The sequence below is a fragment of the Trachypithecus francoisi genome, unplaced genomic scaffold (genome assembly GCF_009764315.1).
Source record: "Trachypithecus francoisi isolate TF-2019V2 unplaced genomic scaffold, Tfra_2.0 Contig00089, whole genome shotgun sequence".
Classification (NCBI taxonomy): domain Eukaryota; kingdom Metazoa; phylum Chordata; class Mammalia; order Primates; family Cercopithecidae; genus Trachypithecus; species Trachypithecus francoisi.
Window position 1 is genome coordinate 436,846 of NW_022680470.1, and position 20,795 is coordinate 457,640.

Sequence of the window (20,795 nt, forward strand, 5' to 3'; positions counted from 1 at the left end):
TGGAGGTTGCAGTGAGCGGAGATCACGCCATTGGACTCCAGCCTGGGCAACAAGAATGAAATCCTGTCTCAAAAAGAAAGAAAAAAAAAGGTGCTTTTGGTCGTATGAGTTTTAATTTGTTGATGCCTGTTAATATATCACAGATTTTCCCTATTTACTAACAGTCACTAGAAAGTTTAAGCTTATGTAAAATTGTACTTTTCCAAAATGAAGCTGTCTATTAGACCTTTGCCCTCAGGAGGTTAAACTACAGGATTGCCAGATGAAATTTTTATTTTGTGTAGTTGGGAGTGTTGGCTTTATTTGACTGTGATATGTGACTCCCTGGAGAGCACAGAGAAGATACAGGAGGCAGAAAGAAACAAGAGCCAAGCCCCGGTCGCCTTGTTCCCCAGAGACAGAAGTGACACTTGTAGCCCGTTTCCTTGTTTTCTTGTGTTTACTTTTTGTGTTTGTTTTCCTTTTTTGTTTCCTTATGTTTAAATATAGTTGAAATCACATTACAGTTGGCTCTGTGTATCAGTGGGTTTCACAAACACACATTCAACCAACTGTGGATCGAAAATATTGGAAGAAAAGCAATGAAAACCAACACAACAATAAAAAGTAAAAATAAAAAGCAATACAGTATAACAACGAATTACAGAGCATTTGCCTTGTATTAGGTGTTATAGTAATCTAGAGATGGTTTTCCTTGTTTGTTTGTTTTGATATGGAGTTCTCACTGTTGCCCAGGGCAGTGGGGCTATCATGGCTCCCTGCAGCCTTGATCTCCTGGGCTCACGTGATTCTCACACCTCAGCCTCCCAGGTAGCTGGGACTACAGGCGTGTGTCACAATGCGTAGCTAATTTGTACTTTTTGTAGAGGCAGGGACTCACTGTGTTGCCCAGGCTGGCCTCTAACTCCTGACCTCGAGGGATCTGCCTGCCTTGGCCTCCCAAAGTGCTGAGATTACAAGCCTCAGCCACCACGCCTGGCCAATTTTTTTTTTGTTTGTTTAATTTGTGTAGATGGGGTTTTGCCATGTTGCCCGGGCTGATCTTGAACTCCTGGGCTCAGGCGACCCTCCCGCCTCGACCTCCCAAAGTGTTGGGAGTATAGGTGTGAGCCACTGTGCCTGGCTGAGATGATTTAAATTATACGGGAGGTTATATGCACAGGTTATATGCAAATACCACATCATTTTATATAAGGGTCTTGAGCATCCTAGGGTTTTGGTATGGAGCCAGGGTGGGGCAGGCCTGGTCCCAATCCCCTGCAGATACCAAGGGATGACTGTACATGTTGTATTTTTGAAGATAGTTTTAGAGTAAATTAAACCAAGTGACAGATGAGAGTCCTGCCCATTTGGTAATAGGAGTGCAGTGGTTCTTTCCTTCCTTCCTGGCCGGCTGTGATGGTCATGAATCAGAGTGTCATGTATGGGTGGGCGGTAGGTGCTCAGATTCTCCAAGCACTGTTGTGTTTTTGTCGAATCAAACTGAATTCCCTCAGCTGCAGAAATGGCTGAGAGCCCAGCTGGTTTTTCTCTGCTGTTTCCTTTGTGATGACATAGGGTTGGTGGATTAATTGAAATGTATCTTTCATTAAGTGGAAGAACTAAAATTTTTAAAAAGCCTTTCTTTTTTTGAAATAATTGTGGATTCACATACAGTTGTAAGAAACAGCATAGAGATTCCTTTTATTGTTCGCGCCTTTGCCCTCGATGGTAGCTAGTTGTAAACTACGACACAGTCATCACAACTAGAGTGTTAACTCTGATAGTCTGCCTGTCTTCTTCAGGTTTTCCCAGTTTTACATGCTCTCAATTGTGTATTTCTTTGCAGTTTTTTTCAGGTGTAGATTTTCTGAGACCACCCCTGCAATCAGGGCATATGGACAAGGGCTGTTTATACCCACGTTCACATATTCTCTTTCCACCTTAACTGCTGGCAACCACTCATCTGTTCTCTATTATGTGATTTTTTGACATTGGCCTTTTAATTTTATATTGTTATTATTGTAATTTTTGGAGACAGGATCTCACCCTGATGCCTAAGCTGGAGTGCAGTGATACAATCATAGCTCACTGCAGCCTCAAACTCTTGGGCTCAAGCAGTCCTCTCATTTCAGCTTCCTGAGTAGCTGGGACCACAGATGCACAACACCACACCCAGCTAATTTTGTATTTGTAGAGATGGGTCTTGTATGTTTCCCAGGGTTGTCTTGAACTCCTGGCCTCAAACAAGCTTCCGTTTTTTCACTCAGCATAAGCCCCTTGACATTTTCCCAAGGGGGTCGTTGCATGCATCATTATTTCATTACTGCTGAGTAGTTTCTTTTTTTGAGACAGAGTCTCACTTTGTCGCCCAGGCCAGGCTGGAGTGCAGTGGCGCAATCTTGGCTCACTGCAGCCTCCACCTCCTCCCAGGTTCAAGCAATTCTGCCTCAGCCTCCCAAGCAGCTGGGACTCCAGGCGTGCACCACCACACCCGGCTTATTTTTGTATTTTTAGTAGAGACGGGGTTTTGCCATGCTGACCAAGCTGGTCTCCAACTCCTGACCTAAAGTGACTCGCCCCCCTCCTCTGATGACACTTGGCACTGTGCTTTCTCTTATAAGGACTGTGTGTCCTGTTACATGTCTGTGTCTTGTCGTGTTCATATTTCTCATTTAGGAGCAAAGATTTCCGTCTTTCAGGTACCCAGTCAGAGGTTCTTGTGTTTCCTCTCTGAGCTCCTGTTGCGTTTTTCAGGCACTTATGGATAAGCATGTACTGATGCCCCTGGCCAGCTGTGTTCTTCATTGCCATTTTTATTACACATTATATCTTGGGGAGATCCTTCTGTAACATCCCTCTTTTTTTTTGAGATAGAGCCTTGCTCTGCCTCCCAGGCTGGAGTGCAGAGGTGCGATCTTGGCTCACTACAACCTCCGTCTCCCAGGTTCAAGTAATTCTCCTGCCTCAGCCTCTGAGTAGCTGGGATTATAGACACGCCGCCACCACACCTGGCAAATTTTTGTATTTTTAGTGGAGACAGGGTTTCATCATGTGAGCCAGGCTGGTCTTGAACTTCATATCACTTGTTTTTATAGGATTTCCCCGATCATAAAGCAAATTTTAGTAAATTTGGAGAATATTGTTTATAGTATCAATACTGTAATATTAGAAATATGATATAGTATAAAGTATAACATAGAATTACTTGCTGTGCGTGATTGAGTTAAGATTATATATGCTTTTTTATTTTATTTTATTTTGTTTTATTTTATTTTATTTTTGAGATAGAGTCTTGCTCTGTCGCCCAGGCTGGAGTGCAGTGGCATGATCTCGGCTCACTGCAAGCTCCGCCCCCCGGGTTCATGCTATTCTCCTGCCTCAGCCCCCCTATATATGCATTTTTGTATTCTAGCCTTTTCTCTCTTGTACAGGATGATTTTTATGGTGAGCCATTTGTATAACCTTTTACAGCATGCAGAATGAAACTGTGATTTGTGCAATTAACATACACAAGTAGTGAAAAGCTTAAAAAGATGCAGGAGGGTGATGAGCACTTCCCTCAGAAGAGAGCGACTCCTCATGGGGTGGGTCAAGCATGCAGGGCTTCACCCGTGGCCGGGAGTGGACCCTGAGTGGAGGACACCGGAGCTGGGGCGAGCCAGGCGAGCTGGGGCGAGGCGTGCGGCTCTGTTGCTCTTCCTCCAGCTCCTCTCTGGTCTGGTCTCCCATGTGGGGTTTATTCTCCCTCCGTTTATGTATTTATCTCCTTGTCGTCTGCTTCCTCCCACTAGAATCTCGCTTTGTGAGGTCATTTTATGAGCATTTTCCCAAGACATTTAAAATTCCTTGTACATTTCTTTGATTCTTAAAGAGAAAACTTTTCCTTTACAAAAGACGTTTGATGAAAGTTGTTAAACAACAAAACTGAAAATACACTTGTGATCCTGTCACGTGAAGAAAACCATTAGTCGGATTTTGGTACACACCCTTTCATAGTATTGATTTTATGTGGTATCTGCACCCTCCGCTGCTGACTGGTTTTATGTTCCATGTGTGTCGTCTGCAGTTCCCGGCCTGCGGGCAAAGGCGTGGAGGGGCTCGCCAGAGTGGGATCTCGAGCGGCGCTGTCTTTCGCCTTCGCCTTCCTGCGCAGGGCCTGGCGATCAGGTACAGTCCCTGGTGTGGCGCGTGGTTCTGCTTCCCTAACGCACTAACAGTCTGGGTTTCGAGTTCGGTTCAGCCACCGTGTGCCCTTCGGCTGATCCCATGTGCTCTCTGCGCCTCAGTTTCCTTGCTTGTGAGATGAGAGGCTGCAGAGGCTGTTTGGCTTTTCATGTCTGTGCTTTAGAGAAAAAAAAGAGCAAGTGCATGCACCCGCCACCCCCACGCCAACCACTACTGTGGAACACCTGAGTACGGACTTAATTCTAGAAGAACAAGGAGTTAGTGTATTGCTCATGTGACAGCCACGAAACACAGAATTGACTGGAACAGCTGTGCTAGATTTTGGCCTGTTGAGTGAGGGATTAGAAAGGGGACAGTGGCATCTTCTCTCGCTGAGGGCTGGGAAGCCCAGTGGGAGACAGGAGTGGGGGGGGCTCCTCTGACGCGTGTGTGCGCCCAGGCGAGGATGCGGACCTCTGCAGTGAGCTGTTGCAGGAGTCCCTGGATGCCCTGCGAGCACTTCCCGAGGCCTCGCTCTTCGACGAGAGCACCGTGTCCTCTGTGTGGCTGGAGGTGGTGGAGAGAGCGACCAGGTTCCTCAGGTCTGTCGTGACCGGGTGAGTTCTTTCCTTTCTTGCCTTCTGCATGCAGACAGCTGGCCTGCTGGAGGCTGGTTCTTACCACCCTTGCTTTAGAGCTAAGAAGCCTAGTAGGTTGGTTTCTCACCTGTGTTCTGCAAGCTCTCAGTGCTTTGATTCTGAGTGTGGGTTCTCAGCTTTTCAGGCAATTTGATTTATGATACTCTGACTAGACCCAGGAAGCTGTGATACTAAATGAGATGACGAGGGAGGATGCTTAGAGTTTTGGCCATCAGTCATCCATAGAGGGTTGAGCGCTTATGTTGTGTGTCTCTCTGTGATGATTAGGAGCTGCTGTTCTGAGTGCAGAGTGGCACTTGGTTTGAAGTCTTATAGATAATGTAGGAGTAAACAGCTACTCAGGATCAAATTGTTTAGTCCTGTAACTGATGTTTTTAGGGTAAAAAATTGTGAATAGGAATCATTTGTGTGTAAGGAAAAACATGAACTCTCGTCTTGGGTGCTAGGCATTTTTGTTAAGGGTTTTACATTTAAAGGAATTCAACAGGAAGGACAGATGCAGAGGAAAAGTGAGGCCGCTCCTCACTCTGCTTGCCAGAGGTCAGCACTGTGCCTTCTTCCAGCGGGCAGGAGGCCTTTGGCGTTTGCGCCCCCGGCTCTGAGTCCACTTCCTGAGCCTGCTGGTGAAGGCATCACCACAGAGTTTTAATGCTGGAGGCCCTGAACATAGGCTTGGACTTGATTTCAAAAATTCAGCTGTAATATTGATGCCATAAGATCTTTTTTCTGCAGTCTTGGGATAGAATTTTAAAATATTTATTATTGAGTGACATAGAAAAGTTAAAAATATTTTATTGATCAGAGATAGAAAGTAGTGTAGACATTTGGCCTCCAGATTCTCAGGTGGTTTTAGAAATTGGTTCTCTGATTCTGTAGGTGAATGTTGATACTGTTACAGTCCTACGTGTCATTGAAACTATAAAAGATAGATACTCTACTCATGTTTTGGATAATGAGATAAATTATTTTATGCTTCGCACACTTGGAGTATGTCATCTACTGTAATATGGTATATTACGGCCGGGCGCGGTGGCTCAAGCCTGTAATCCCAGCACTTTGGGAGGCCGAGACGGGCGGATCACGAGGTCAGGAGATCGAGACCATCCTGGCTAACATGGTGAAACCCCGTCTCTACTAAAAAAATACAAAAAACTAGCCGGGCGACATGGCGGGCGCCTGTAGTCCCAGCTGCTTGGGAGGCTGAGGCAGGAGAATGGCGTGAACCCGGGAGGCGGAGCTTGCAGTGAGCTGAGACCCGGCCATTGCACTCCAGCCTGGGCGACAGAGCGAGACTCCGTCTCAAAAAAAAAAAAAAAAAAAAAAAAAAAAAAAAAAAAATATGGTATATTACATGGTATATTATATATTGTATAATATGGTATATTACATGGCATATTAATGAATACTTAAAATATAGTTGTGTAAGCTAATTAATCATATACTTTAAAATCTCTGAATAAATCTGAGTAGTAAGTCTCAGAAACTTGATTCTAAATATTAAAAACATTTCCTTCCTTGTGAGGGAGTGTGTGGGAAACGTGTAGTGTGGTTGTAAGCATGCTGTCTTTCTGGAGGTCGCTTTGTTCCTGCATCTACTGCTTTCATTTCAGGGATGTTCATGGAACGCCAGGCACCAAAGGGCCGGGAAGCATCCCCCTGCAGGACCAGCACTTGGCCCTGGCCATCCTGCTGGAGCTGGCTGTGCAGAGAGGCACGCTGAGGTGAGGGCTGGCACAGACTGGGAACGCTTTGGGGAAGCGCCTCTGTATCCAAATGCCTGTTGCATTGTGTGTATTTCACTGAATCATTTGTGACTGCAGCAGATTTGTGGTGCTCTGGAACCAGAGAACCACGTCCCAGACCTCGTTCTCTCTTTACCTTTTCCTCACTTGCTTTTTTATGCTCAGTTTTCTAGCCTGGTAACTGTTCTTTCTTTTTTTTTTTCTTTCAGTTTTCCTAATTTAATTATTTTTATTCCATGAATTTAAGATCCTAGATCTTTCATGTAAACGTGCTCTTTGAGCTTCTTAACTAGTCTTTCCGATCAGCAGAAGGCGATGTCTTGTGCTAAAATCTAGGTGGCAATTCAGTGATTTAATTACCACAGCTTTACTTTCGTTTCCTTTCAGATCCGAAGTATTTCTTCACTTCTATCTAGCTGCGTTTGCTTTTATTTTTGATCAACCATGAAGAAAAAAAGTTAATGTGTTTTTACTAGGAATGAATATCTTTTCTCCTTTAGCCAAATGTTGTCTGCCATCCTGTTGTTGCTTCAGCTGTGGGACAGCGGGGCACAGGAGACTGACAATGAGCGTTCCGCCCAGGGCACCAGCGCCCCACTTTTGCCCTTGCTGCAGAGGTTCCAGAGCATCATTTGCAGTAAGGATACACCTCACTCCGAGGGCGACATGCACGTGAGTGTCATGATCGCACTTTGTGTTTAGGTGGCACTCGATTCTAGTTATTTTTTAAGCCAGGCCAGCGTGCATGTCCACGGCAGTGTTTTTCTCTGTCGTGTGTGTGTTTGGTGGTAACAGCAGTGAGTCAGATGAGAAAGGTGTGGGAGGTCACTTGTTTGTAGAGAAGACTCGGTTTGGCTCAGGGAGCACCGAGTTCCTTATCAGCGGAGAACCAAGCTTGAAACACGCACTTTTAAATCAGTACCAGAGAAGAACAACAAAAATGGTGGTCTGCCTTGTTGGCCCTTCCTGTGTACTATGCTCTATGCAGGGTGTGTCACCTGAGCTGTCACTCTGTTGAGTACCAGCTCCCCCCTTAACAGGTGTGGATGCCGAGCTGGGGAGGAGCAGGTGTGCGGGGTCCTGAGCCTAAACCTCCAGGATGCTGGTCTTTAGAGGTCAAGTACAAGTTGGATTTTGCCAGTCTTTTCAGGAAAGTCAGGCATTTCAATATCGTGCTTTGGTTTAATTTTTCTATTATTTGGCAGTCTTTTTTTTTTTTTTGAGATGGAGTCTTGCTCTGTCGCCCAGGCTGGAGTGCAGTGGCGCGATCTCGGCTCACTGCAAGCTCCGCCTCCCAGGTTCCCGCCGTTGTCCTGCCTCAGCCTTAAGAGTAGCTGGGACTACAGGTGCCCGCCACCAAGCCCAGCTAATTTTTTTGTATTTTTAGTAGAGATGAGGTTTCACCGTGTTAGCCAGGATGGTCTTGATCTCCTGACCTTGTGATCCGCGCACCTCGGCCTCCCACAGTGCTGGGATGACAGGTGTGAGCCGCCGCGCCTGGCCTGTTATTTGGCAGCCTTTAAACTAATGGTAATAGGGCTTTTCTGCCTTTTGAAGAATTAGAACTGTGATTTGATTTGCAATGAAAGTAGATGTTCTCCAGAGTGGGAGATTAAAATAAAGGTTTTGGTTTTAGATTTCAAGGCCAGTTTGAGATGCTGTGCTGGGTTCCCACAGAGGTGGTTCTGCCTTTCTCCAGGGGTCCTAGGCCTGTGGGGTGGTTTGGTTGTGTTAGTAATCTGTGTGGATTCATAAATGTATACATGCACAGTCAGTGTTGTGGACATGTATACCACAAACTTAGACATTTACCCAGTCAGTTTATATGTTGCATAAATATGTAGATGTGTAGCATAACTGTATCGCCAACATTGTCATTTGATGTGTCAGATGAGTCAATACCAAAATATAAAGAGTGGTTAAAGGCTAATTGTGTCACTTTAATTTTTCCGAATGTTTGTTTACTTTCTCTTTCTAGCTTTTGTCTGGCCCCCTGAGCCCCAACGAGAGTTTCCTGAGGTACCTCACCCTTCCGCAAGACAACGAGCTTGCCATTGATCTGCGACAGACGGCGGTTGTCGTCATGGCCCACTTAGACCGTCTGGCTACGCCCTGTATGCCTCCACTGTGTAGCTCTCCGACGTCTCATAAGGTGTGTGCAAGAACCGTGTTCTCCATGTGTTTTGTGGCTAGTACCACTTCTAGGTTGTCATCCCGGGCCCATGTGGAGACTTGTGTTTTCTGGTGTTGATGAGGGGAGCTGGCTTGTGATTTTAAACGTGTTTGCAGTTGAAGGTGTTATCCATGTTGAGAGTGAGTTGGTGAGCAAGCTGAGGTGCACAGGCCTGGGGACCCAATCTGGGGGCCCAGGTTCCAGGTTCAGGTAGCACAGCCCCAGAGAGCTCCCCTTTATCCACAGCCCCAGGCCCTGCCACCTTCTGCAGGAGGTTCCACAGCCTTCTTTATACTCTGAACGCCGGCTGTCTTAGTATGTAATGCTGGTTATAGTAGTGACAGTATAATTCTATATTCTATCTGTTATGTAATAGTAATGGTAATAGTAGTGATTTGCATGTGTGGAGCACCTTTAGGGTGCAGGCCCGCTGAGGACCTCATGCACGCTGTTGTGTCTCATTATGTCAATGAGAAAACTGCCTTTGGGAATGGTAGTGAACTTTGCTAGGGTAGAACAGTAATCCTAGTTTTGAATCCAGATTTTTCTAACATTTTATTTCTTTTTTTTTTTTTTTGAGACGGAGTCTCTCTCTATCGCCGGGACTGGAGTGCAGTGGCCGGATCTCAGCTCACTGCAAGCTCCGCCTCCCGGGTTCCCGCCATTCTCCTGCCTCAGCCTCCGAGTAGCTGGGACTACAGGCGCCGCCACCTCGCCCGGCTAGTTTTTTGTATTTTTTTAGTAGCGACGGGGTCTCACCGTGTTAGCCAGGAGGGTCTCGATCTCCTGACCTCGTGATCCGCCCGTCTCGGCCTCTCAAAGTGCTGGGATTACAGGCTTGAGCCACCGCGCCCGGCCCTAACATTTTATTTGTAATATGAAGAGTATTTATTTTGTTTTACAATCATTAAAAAAAAAGAACAGAGTCACATGGTTCAAAAATCAAAACTAGGCAGAGACACACTATCGCTTCCCCTGCCCACCCCTTCTACCCAGTTTCCCACCTGCTCCCTCTCACTTTTCAGTCTCCTTTGTAACCTCCTTGTTCTCTGGAATGAGTATGCTTGTGGTAGCATGTTGCATTACTTGTGTTGCTTATTTTTTTTTACTAACCACATATACTGGAGTACTTTATGAGAGTGTCACTATTTGTTTTTATAAAGTAGCTTAGTCTTCGGTGTGTGGATATGTCTTTTATGTGTCTTTCTTTAGTGAGTCTCTTATTGGTGGACACTTGGGCTTACTGCCGCAGTGTTGCTATACAAGTAGTGCTGAGGGTCGGGTGTGGGGGCTCACGCCTGTTATCCCAGCACTTTGGGAGGCCTAGGTGGGCGGATCACCCGAGGTTGGGAGTTTGAGACCAGCCTGGCCAACTTGGAGAAACCTCGTCTCAACTAAAAAATACAAAAATTAGCTGGGCTTGGTGGCACCTGCCTGTAATCCCAGCTGCTCGGGAGGCTGAGGTAGGAGAATCGCTGGAACCTGGGAGGCAGAGGTTGCGGTCAGCCAAGATTGTACCATTGCACTCCAGCCTGGGCAACAAGAGTGAAACTCCATCTCAAACAACAACAATAACAACAAACACAAATAGTGCTGCAGGGCCTGCCCTGGAACACGTGTGCTCCATGTGTGCATGCGTGTGTGCCCATTCCCATGCGCAGGTGGGGATGCACCTAGTGTGGGCTGGTTGTCACCAGGTTGCTCCTGCACTTGATTTCTCTCACCGCCAACACGGATGCTGGTCTCCCAGCCTCGCGTGTGGGCTTTTGGTGTTTTGCCTCCTAAAGCACAAGATGGTGACCCTGATGTAGTTTGAGCATTTTAAAGTATATTAGTATTTAAGGGCCATTGATACTACTTTTTAATGGGCTCTGTTAAAATGAAATGCGATGGAAATGGAAAAATAACCTGTTCAGTTGCTTCATCATACCTGTTAAATGAGGTAATACAGCATGGTACCAGCTATTTTGATGTTTTGAATCTGCGTATTTTCTCTTTATTTGCTTTGTTTTTGTCTTATAATATCTCAGTGTTACTCCCAGCCATTTTTGTTTTGTTTTGTTTTGTTTGTTGCTGTTGTAACAGAAAACGTTTACTTTCTTACAGGGATCATTGCAAGAGGTCATAGGTTGGGGGTTAATAGGATGGAAATACTATGCCAATGTGATTGGTCCGATCCAATGTGAAGGCCTGGCCAACCTGGGAGTCACACAGATTGCCTGTGCAGAGAAACGCTTCCTGATTCTGTCACGTAATGGCCGTGTGTACACACAGGCCTACAATAGTGACACACTGGTGAGTGTTTGGGGCACTGTGCCTGCAGTGTTCCCTTGCGGGGCAGGGTCTGTACTGCAGATGTACAAACTGTGGGGTTTCTTTCAGCCATTTGATTTCTGAAGATTAGGTTTCTGTTTATTGTATATTATGTTTAATAATCTCAGTTTTAATATTGTCAAGATTTGGATTGTGAAGATTAGGAAGTCCTTACAGTGAAACTCATTGGTAATCATGAAATTTCCATTTGTAAACTCACTTTCCACATGTAAACTCATTTGACTTTGTGGCCAGGCAGGTGACCGATGAGGGAGTTGGGCCTCATGGGGATAGTGGCAAATTGGGACGTGGCATGTTTTCATTAAAGCGAGGTGTTCCTCCCTGTCAGCTGCATGTCTCTGTGGCACGGGGCTAGCCTGCCCTGCCCCTGCATCGGGTCTGGTGCTGCCGCGGCACACTTGAAGGCTGCCCGCTGTTCTGTTGGTGCTGGGTGGGAAGGGCTGGAGAGCCTGCCCTATAGCCCCCAGAGACTTGTGCCCCACTTTCAGTTAGAGCAGGCATTGCTCGGGGATACATGATAAAGGAGAGCTGCGCTGGTTTCATTTTCCTTGGACTGATGACTACTTTTCTTCATATTTTTCCTTTTTTAGGCCCCACAGCTGGTCCAAGGCCTTGCGTCCAGAAACATTGTAAAAATTGCTGCGCATTCTGATGGTCACCACTGCGTAGCCTTGGCTGCCACTGGAGAGGTGTACTCCTGGGCTTTGGGGACAGAGGACGGCTGGGCCATGGGAACACTGTGTATGTATCACTCATTCCTGTAGGGGACACACTCTCCTTTTATGTTGCCATATCCTAGACAGGCTGGAGCGCAGAAGTGTGTGTGGGTGTTTTCCAGCTGCCCGGACGTGCAGCGCTGGGGTGGAGCGGGACACTAGGATATGCCCCCTCCTTGGTGATGGCTTAGGAACTCTCTGCCCATGTGTGGAACGCAACAGGAATCGGCCTTTCTGCTCTTCTCCACCCCGTGCAGCCTTGGCCGCCTTCTCTCTACTTAAACTGATCCCCACTGTGGAGTTTGCCAAAACAAATCCCACAGCACTGTTCCTTCATTCACAAACAGTTCACCCTGTCTCCCATAGATAAGGTTGTCACCCTTTCCTTGAACCATTCGATTATTTTTACAGGAACGAAAATTAGCAGTTTCTTCCTAATATTATCCTATTCAGTTGAACCTTTTATTGTGAAAGAACAGAAATAAAATAGAAAGTTGTTACAAATGCCAGGTTGTAAAAATTGAGAGGTCTGCCAGCCCCATGGAGTGATGGGAACCCTCTTGTACTTTGCCGTTGTACGTGGAAGTTTGGCATTAGGTTTAAATGAAGGATGTATGTACAGACCAACGCAGCAAGCCCATTTCATGCGGTCCAGAGTCCTGAGCACGGAGTGGGCAGTGCAGAGCTTGAAATAAGCCCCTGTGTCCCTTGAGAGGAGCCTGCAGGGCATGGCCCACGCACACCGCAGGGTGGAGTTGAGGGCATCATTGCCGACAGCATCTGCTGGGAAGATCCCAAACTGGGAGAAAAGTAGAGTGATGTGTATCCTGCAGTGCGTGTATGCCAAGCTCAGCACAGCCCAACCCTGACAGTGTTGTAAGGGATTCAGACAAATGTTGTAAAACGAGTGAAAAAGAAAAGATTGATCTGCATGGAATTTTTTTTTTTTTTTGAGACGGAGTCTGGCTCTGTCGCCCGGACTGGAGTGCAGTGGCCGGATCTCAGCTCACTGCAAGCTCCGCCTCCCGGGTTCCCGCCATTCTCCTGCCTCAGCCTCCCGAGTAGCTGGGACTACAGGCACCCGCCACCTCGCCCAGCTAGTTTTTTGTATTTTTTAGTAGAGACGGGGTTTCACCGTGTTAGCCAGGATGGTCTCGATCTCCTGACCTCGTGATCCGCCCGTCTCGGCCTCCCAAAGTGCTGGGATGACAGGCTTGAGCCACCGCGCCCGGCCTGGACCATGGTTTTGAGCCATTGTGAATTAAGTTGCAGTGGACTTTACAAGTCTCTTTTTTTTTTGAGATGGAGTTTTGTTCTTGTTGCCCAAAGTGGAGTGCAATGGGGCGATCTCAGCTCACTGCAACCTCTGCCTCCCGGGTTCAAGCGATTCTCCTGCCTCAGCCTCCCAAGTAGCTGGGATTACAGTCACCCGCACCATGCCCAGCTAATTTTGTATTTTTAGTAGAGACAGGGTTTCACCATGTTAGCCAGGCTGGTCTCGAACTCCTGGATCCACCTGCCTTGGCCTCCCAAAGTGCTGGGATTATAGGGGAGGGCCACCACCCCCGGCCTATGGTTCAAGTCTTTAACAAACACTGTTTTTATATTTCTACTGGATACCATGCTTGGCATCGGGTTCCAACTTAACAAAAAGTCATGGAGGTGTTAGGTGTTCCAATTCTGTCTTCCTTATTTTATAAGGTACCTGGAAGGTGAAACTGGCCTGATGCTCTCATGGTCTCAATTTGCATAGTGAATTTCCTTTGCTAACACTAGTAAGAAATAACACCAAGAAGAAGGGCATTCGTGTTTGTTCCCTTCCTCCCCAAGGCCTCTGGAGGAGCCTAAGGTGATCTCCGCCTTCTCTGGAAAGCAGGCCGGGAAGCACGGGGTGCACATCGCTTGCGGGAGCACTTACAGCGCGGCGGTCACTACACCGCGGGCCGCGGGAACTCCGGCCGGCTGGGCACGGTACGTCTGCCCTGCGTGAGTGGGAGCATGCAGCAGGAGGTGGCCTCTCACAGGACTTAGGAACAGCCGTCCTATCTGTTTGAAGGCTCCAGTGAGGACGAGGCCATTCCAGTGCTGGTAGCTGGGCTTAAAGGACTGAAGGTCATCGGTGTGGCGTATGGCAGATGGGGACGCTCAAACCCTGGCTGTTACTGAGAACGGTACATAGAGCTCTCGCCACCCAGGACAGGGCCTCCAGGACACGCGTGGCAGTGTCCCTGGAGGAAGTGAGGTGAGTACAGTGGGCCTCACGAGGCCGCCCACCCTGTTGTCCAGTGGGTCTGGGGCTCAGTGGCATTGGTGAAGAGGCCCTGGTGGTTACGGGGCTTGTTTGCCTGGGGCCTGTCAGCTGGTTAGCAGCTGCCGCCATTCCTGTGTGGGCATTTTATTTTTTCAGAATGAGAATTGGAATGGAATGGTTGACACTGAATTATCTCTGGTTAGTATTATTACATTTCTTAATGTTCGGCCACTCTTGATTCCCTGTGGTAATTCCTGCTAAGTCTTTCCGTGTTCTATAGTCTGATGCTGCGGTATCTGCTTGCTTTGAATTTTGCTTTTGTGGTTGTGTTCTTAACTGAGATCATCCTCATCTTTTTTCAAGGGTACTTGATGAGGTTTGATGGTTAAAGTCATGTTAATTTTTTAGAAATGATTCTTCTGTCAGTATTGTGGGGATCTGTCCTTGGCATCTTGTGTGTCTCTGGTGTTGTGGAGTCTTTCTGTTAAATCAGCTGGGTACCTGTCGGCTTGCTTTCTCTCCTGCGGAAGTCGAATGGCAGTAGATAATTGAGTGACTTTTGGACATTCCTTAGGTGAAAGATGAAAAATCATTTTAGATACTTCCCTATATGTTTAGGTCCCGCTTCCATTGCTGGGACAGACATTGTCAGAGCCATCTTGTTTCTGCTTTTGTGAGTCCTAGAGCAAAGATGGTCTCTGAAAGGCTCCTGCTGTCAAGGAGCTTTCAATTTGACATCTCGTCATTTTAAAATATCTATTATTGAGTGAGTGACAGACCTTAACTGGTTAAAAGTTTTGTGAGATCTGAGCTCTGTTAGGAGACTAGCCTTGCGTTCTTTAGTGTAGTTGCTACTTTAGTTGAAGTTTGTGATATGTTGAGTAAACTGCCTTGAATGGGCTGCGGACATTGTCTTCCTCACACTGGTGTTTCTTTGGTGCAGATCTTGTAGGGAAGTGTCCCTGCTGTGCTGTTATTTTCTGAGGCGACTCTTACGGTAGAAGTATCCTACCCTGCAGTCTGGCCCTGGGGGACAGTGGGAAATAGCCAGGCGGGCTACATGAACAGCATAATTTTCAGCACAGCATGTGAAAGTGCATGCTCTGATCTGTGTGTGCAGGTCTGCTGTGCTGCTTTCACTGACCACGTCATAGTGTGTCATCTCCAGTTTCCGGTTCACTTGGGGTCGGCCTACTTTTGCAGGTGGAGTTGTATGGGTGTGCAGGCCTGCCCACTCATTTACCTATTGTCTGTGGCTGCTTTCCTGTGACAGTGGCACAGCTGGGTCGTTGGGACAGAAAGCCCACAGAGGCTAAAAATATTTACCATCTGATCGTTGAGGAAAATATTTGCCTATCTTTAGTTGTTACAAAATAGAATGTGGGAACTTGTGGAGCAATCTGATGTCTTCTCTGGTTTCTTTTTCCTGATCTTTTACAGTTTTCACCTTTATGTAATTTCACTTTTTTGTTGTTGTAAGACAGAGTTTCGCTCTGTCACCCAGGCTGGAGTGCAGTGGTGCAGTCTCGGCTCACTGCAACCTCCACCTCCCGGGGTCAAGCAGTTCTCATGCCTCAGCTGGATTATGGATGTTCACCACCACCCCTGGCTAATTTCTGTATTTTCAGTACAGACAGGGTTTCGTCATGTTGCCCATGCTGGTCTCGAACTCCTGGGCTCAAGTGATCTGCCGGCCTCGGCCTCCCAGAGTGCTGGGATTACAGGCGTGAGCCACTGTGCCCAGCCTAACGATTTTGTTTTTTAGCAATTCACTTTCATTAAGTTTTTGCAAAGTTTTCAGCTTATTTTTCACAGTAAAAATAGAAATACTTTTGCAGTTGTATTTTATCCCTTTATGCGATATTTAATCAACTTACATAATTATGCTGATATATGCAGTTGGGAACACGTACAGTGGTACGGCTGACCAGTGGTCAGCACGGTGGCAACAGAAGCAGGCAGGCAGATGGGAGGGTGGTCCGCAAGCGTCTGCAGTGTGCCGGGCCCCAGTTACTGTGTGTCATGGAGGCAGTGGGCCTTTGGTTCTGTGAAGCAGTGAACATTGAGCCCAGGCTAGTAAGAGTCAGGACTTGGTTTTTCATGTAATGAAAACAAAAAGAAAACTCCGCTTTCCTTTTTTTCCTTGCTTCTGTATCAACCTCAGGTGTCACCTAGATTTCATTTGCTCAGTAGCCTCCCTCGTATTAACTGTGCATATGGGTGGTCTACATTAGTGTGCGTTTTTCATTAGATTATTGTCAGTGATTTAAAATTTTTCGCTAAAATGCAGAGTTATTGTTATTTAAATGCATTTGTATTTTTTAGGGCAAGTGTGGTCTTGGGGAGATGGTGATTATGGGAAATTGGGCAGAGGTGGTAGTGATGGCTGCAAAACCCCAAAGCTGATTGAAAAGCTTCAAGACTTGGATGTGGTCAAAGTCCGCTGTGGAAGTCAGTTTTCCATTGCTTTGACGAAAGATGGCCAAGTTTATTCATGGGGAAAAGGTGACAACCAGAGACTTGGACACGGAACAGAGGAACATGTTCGTTATCCAAAACTCTTAGAAGGCTTGCAAGGTGAGTGCAAACGTAAACTGTTAAAACCCTTCAGGACAATTTCTTTAGTAATCTTTTAAAGTTTGCAGGTTTTGTGTTCTTAACCTGACATTCCGTGAATGGACTGTCATTAGAAACTTTGACTGCCAGCTTGGTATAGGTGTTCATACCAATTGGAAAGTGGGTATGTCTCTATTACAAAATGAGTTGAATTACTCTTCCCAAATGCAATGTAAACCCATTGAGTTTTACAAACATCGCTACTTTCTGTGGCAGGCACCCATTGCATCACTCAGCAGGCTGGACTCTGGAAGGGTTCCCTCTGCGTGATGAGGTCACCTGTACTTGTACTGCAGACACACTGAGACCGTGAGGGTGCGTTGTGCTGTGGGGCCACATTGGCAGGTGGGATTGGGCCCACCTGGGACGCTCTGATGTGAACTGGTCCTTGGTGGGTGATTCCTGCTTGCTCAGTTGCAAAGATGTCCAGCGTGCATTGTGGTTGGAGGGAACAGATGGAAGCCGAGGTGTGTAGATATGAGTGCCGGCGCCTTCAGTGTGGTCTGCGGGTGCAGGCAGAGAGGATGGGAGCCTCCGCAAGAAGACCCTGAAATTCTTTTGTGGTGTTCTTGCTAGGGATGTTATGCTGCAGGAAGTTGTGGTGGGGGCCATCAAAACTATAATGGTGGAGGGATTTTTCTAAGGTAAAACTGGACTTTTCTGTACCACTTGGCCTAGTGGTTGGGAGGTAGTCTTCATCCTAGTCGAGAACTGGAGAAGGGCAGGCAAGCTGACAAGAAAGTAGGGAAGAAGGGAAAAGGCAGTGAGAGGTACATCAGATGGACTCTTTAGGGTTCTCTCTCTCAGGGGTGGGCAGCCTTTTTCTTAAAGGGCCAGATTGTATTTGAAGCAGGTGGACCTGGCTGTGTTCCAACACCAGCGTCTTCACAGAAGCAGGCCTTGGGCTGCGCTCTGTGTGGGGGCTGTAGTTCGTTGGGTCCTGGTACTACACACATTCTTTGTATGTTTGCTTCTTTACCAAGTGGGTTTGGAAGTGGAACTTCTAAGTGAGACTTGCCAGTTCCTTTCTCCATTGGTTTTGTTTTAACGCATGTTAATATATTGATGACTGAGAATTTTGTGTGCCCATACGGTATGTATTATGTTCTGAGCTTCTGAGGTAAGTGGCAGAGTAATAAGTTTCCTCTGTGTCATTGAATGGTGTTTGAATTTCATGTGCCTTCTTGTTTATATTCCCCTCCGTTAGTATAGGAAAGCTATGACGGTCATTATAGAAATCTTTTACTTTCAGAGCGTTTACATTACTGTTGATAAACACCTTTTTTTCTTGCTGATGTTAACTTATGGTAAGTTCCCAGGATAGAATTGTTCCCCTTACTGCAGTGTGGTTTTTCAGCTGAATTGTTTTATATGTTGACCTTTCTGAGCAACACCCTTTGTGTTGACCCTGTTAGATTTACTAGCAAGGAAAAATAGAATATTTTTCTAAGTGTTTAAATAGAAACAATGTTTTAAATATTTATATCACCTAACTCTGAGAGAACAATAGGTTTTTCTTAGGAAGCCTTCCTCAGTGAAGAGTGTGCTGTGCATTGTTACATCTGGGATGGGAGAATATGATCTAATAGTTAATTAAAAGCACATTGTTTCTCTCTGAATGAAAATCTGAATGAGGAGGAGAAGAAAGAACAGATCATTTTTGTATCCTAGCATTATGATCTTTGTAGGCTATGGGTCCTAACAAATTGTAGCTGACAAAATAGAGGAGTTTTAATAACACACCCAAAGCAAATGAATTGTACTTAATATTAAAGCAACAGATTACCCTCAAGAAGTTAATGTTAAAAGCTCTCTGACCTGAATGGCCTAGTGGAAATACCTTTGTTGCAGCAGAAGTCCTAGGCTTGACGCTGCATCTGCAACCCTCTTTCCTTGTAGGGAAGAAGGTGATTGATGTGGCTGCTGGCTCCACCCACTGCCTGGCTCTGACTGAGGACAGCGAGGTCCACAGCTGGGGGAGCAACGACCAGTGCCAGCACTTCGACACCTTGCGCGTGACCAAGCCAGAACCTGCAGCATTGCCGGGACTGGACACCAAACACATAGTGGGAATTGCCTGTGGGCCTGCCCAGGTACTGAATATAGAATTTGATTTGGTGTTTTGGAGGATTTTGGTTTCCAGTTGTTCATTACCAGTATGTAGAAAATACCACTGAGTTTTGTTTGTTGTTCTCATGTCCTACAGTTGTGCTAAACTCATTTGTTATGAGCATCATTGTAGTTTCCTTGGGTTTTCTTCATGGACAATTATACTATCTGTATAGAGGGGCAGTTTCATTTCTTGCTTTCCAATCTGCTTGCCTTTTATGTCTTTTGGGCCTGATTGCCCTGGCCAGGACTTGTAGTGTGAAGCTGAACAGGAGAGGTGACAGTGGGCGCCCTGCCTTGCTCCTGACTGTAGGGGAAGGCAGTTCAGTCTTTCACCATCAGCAGTGATGTTAGCTGCGGGTATTTATGTAGATGCCTTATTATCAGATTAAGGGAGTCTCTTTAATTCCCCCTTTTAGAAGCTTTTAAAAAATCCTGAATGGATGTTAAAATTTGTTAAATGCTTTTAATCTTCTCAAATGAAATGTTCCTGCAGTTTTCCTTCTTTAGTGTGTTAGTATGGTGTATGACATTAATGATTTTTACTTTTTTTTTCTTAAACATTTTTTTTTTCTTTTCTTAGAGATGGAGTTTCACTATGCTGCCCAGGCTGGTCTTGAACTCCTGAGCTCAAGTGGTCTACCTGCCTTGGCCTCCCAAAGTGCTGGGATTACAGACGAGAGACACTGCACTGGCCTGATTTTTAAATACTGACCAAGCCTTGTGTTACTGGCGTAAACATCACTTGGCCACAATTTACTACTCTATTTCTTTTTTTTTTTCCTGAGACGGAGTCTCGCTCTATCACCCAGACTGGAGTGCATTGGTGCAATCTCAGCTCTCTGCACCCTGTGCCTCCTGGGTTCAAGCAATTCTCCTGCCTCAGCCTCCTGAGTAGCTGGGATTACAGGTGTGCACTACCATGCCTAATTTTTGTTTTTTTTTTTTTTTTTAAGAGATGGGGTTTCACCATGTTGGCCAACCTGATCTCCAACTCCTCATCTCACATGATCCACCCTTCTTGCCACCCCAAAGTTTTGGGATTACGGGCGTGAGCCACCGCGCCCGGCCCCATTCTGTTTCTATATTGCTAAATTTGACTTGCTAACATGTTGTTGAGGATTTTTCTGTCGATGCTCATCAGGGATGTTGGTTTGTGGTTTTTTTCTTTGTATTATACTATCTTGTCTGACTTTCAGTTGGGAAAGCTGACCTCATACAAAGTATTGGCATGTGTTCCCTCCTTTTCCATTTCGTATAGGGATTGTGTAGAATTAGTGTTATTTCTTCTTTACATGTTTTTGAATCCATCTGAGCCTGGAGATTTCTTTCTAAAAGATTTTACGCCGGGCGTGGTGGCTCATGCCTGTAATCCCAGCACATTGGGAGGCTGAGGCGGGCGGATCACCAGAGGTCAGGAGTTTGAGACCAGCCTGGCTAGCATGGTGAAACCCCGTTTCTACTGAAAATACAAAAAATTAGTCGAGCTTGGTGGCATGCGCCTGTAGTTCCAGCTACTCAGGAGGCTGGGACAGGAGAATCACTTGAAGCCGGGAGGCGGAGATTGCAGTGAGTCGGGATCGTATCACTGCACTCCAGCCTGGGCAATAAGAGCGAAACTCCGTCTCAAAAAAAAAAAAAAAAACAAACAAAGAAAAGATTTTTCAACTTCAATTTCTTTAATCGATATAGAACTATTCAGGTGACCTGTTTGTTTCCAGGAGGATTTTCCTGGTTCGTGGCACTCAGACATTGCTTCACTTCCTCTATGTTGTCTGATTTGTACATGTCGGGTTTTCCTTAGTATCCTCCTGCTAACCGTCTGAAGTCTGTGGCGCCTGCGGTGATGTCCCTGCATTCATTCCTGATACTGATAATTTGTATCTTTTCTGTTTTTTCTTTGTCAGTTTTTCTAGCGTTTTTCAATTTTGTTGATCTTTTCATAGAACAATCTTTTAGTTTTATTAATTGTTCCCTTGTTTTTTTACTTTCAGTCTCATTGATTTCTGCTTTTATCTTGTCATTTGTCCCTTTGGCTTGTTTTGTGTT

The 20,795-nt window shown here is 46.0% G+C and overlaps 1 protein-coding gene across 1 annotated transcript in view; it reads left to right on the forward strand.

Moving 5' to 3' along the window:
- Positions 1 to 20,795, forward strand: part of LOC117092529 (E3 ubiquitin-protein ligase HERC2-like) — a 164,448-nt gene that overhangs the window by 46,169 nt on the left and 97,484 nt on the right. Inside the window, 9 exon segments of the mRNA XM_033226255.1 lie at positions 4,049 to 4,149; positions 4,607 to 4,763; positions 6,416 to 6,526; positions 7,048 to 7,219; positions 8,526 to 8,699; positions 10,827 to 11,015; positions 11,645 to 11,795; positions 16,347 to 16,598; positions 18,537 to 18,730. Of these exon segments, the coding sequence (XP_033082146.1) occupies positions 4,049 to 4,149; positions 4,607 to 4,763; positions 6,416 to 6,526; positions 7,048 to 7,219; positions 8,526 to 8,699; positions 10,827 to 11,015; positions 11,645 to 11,795; positions 16,347 to 16,598; positions 18,537 to 18,730 (1,501 nt within the window).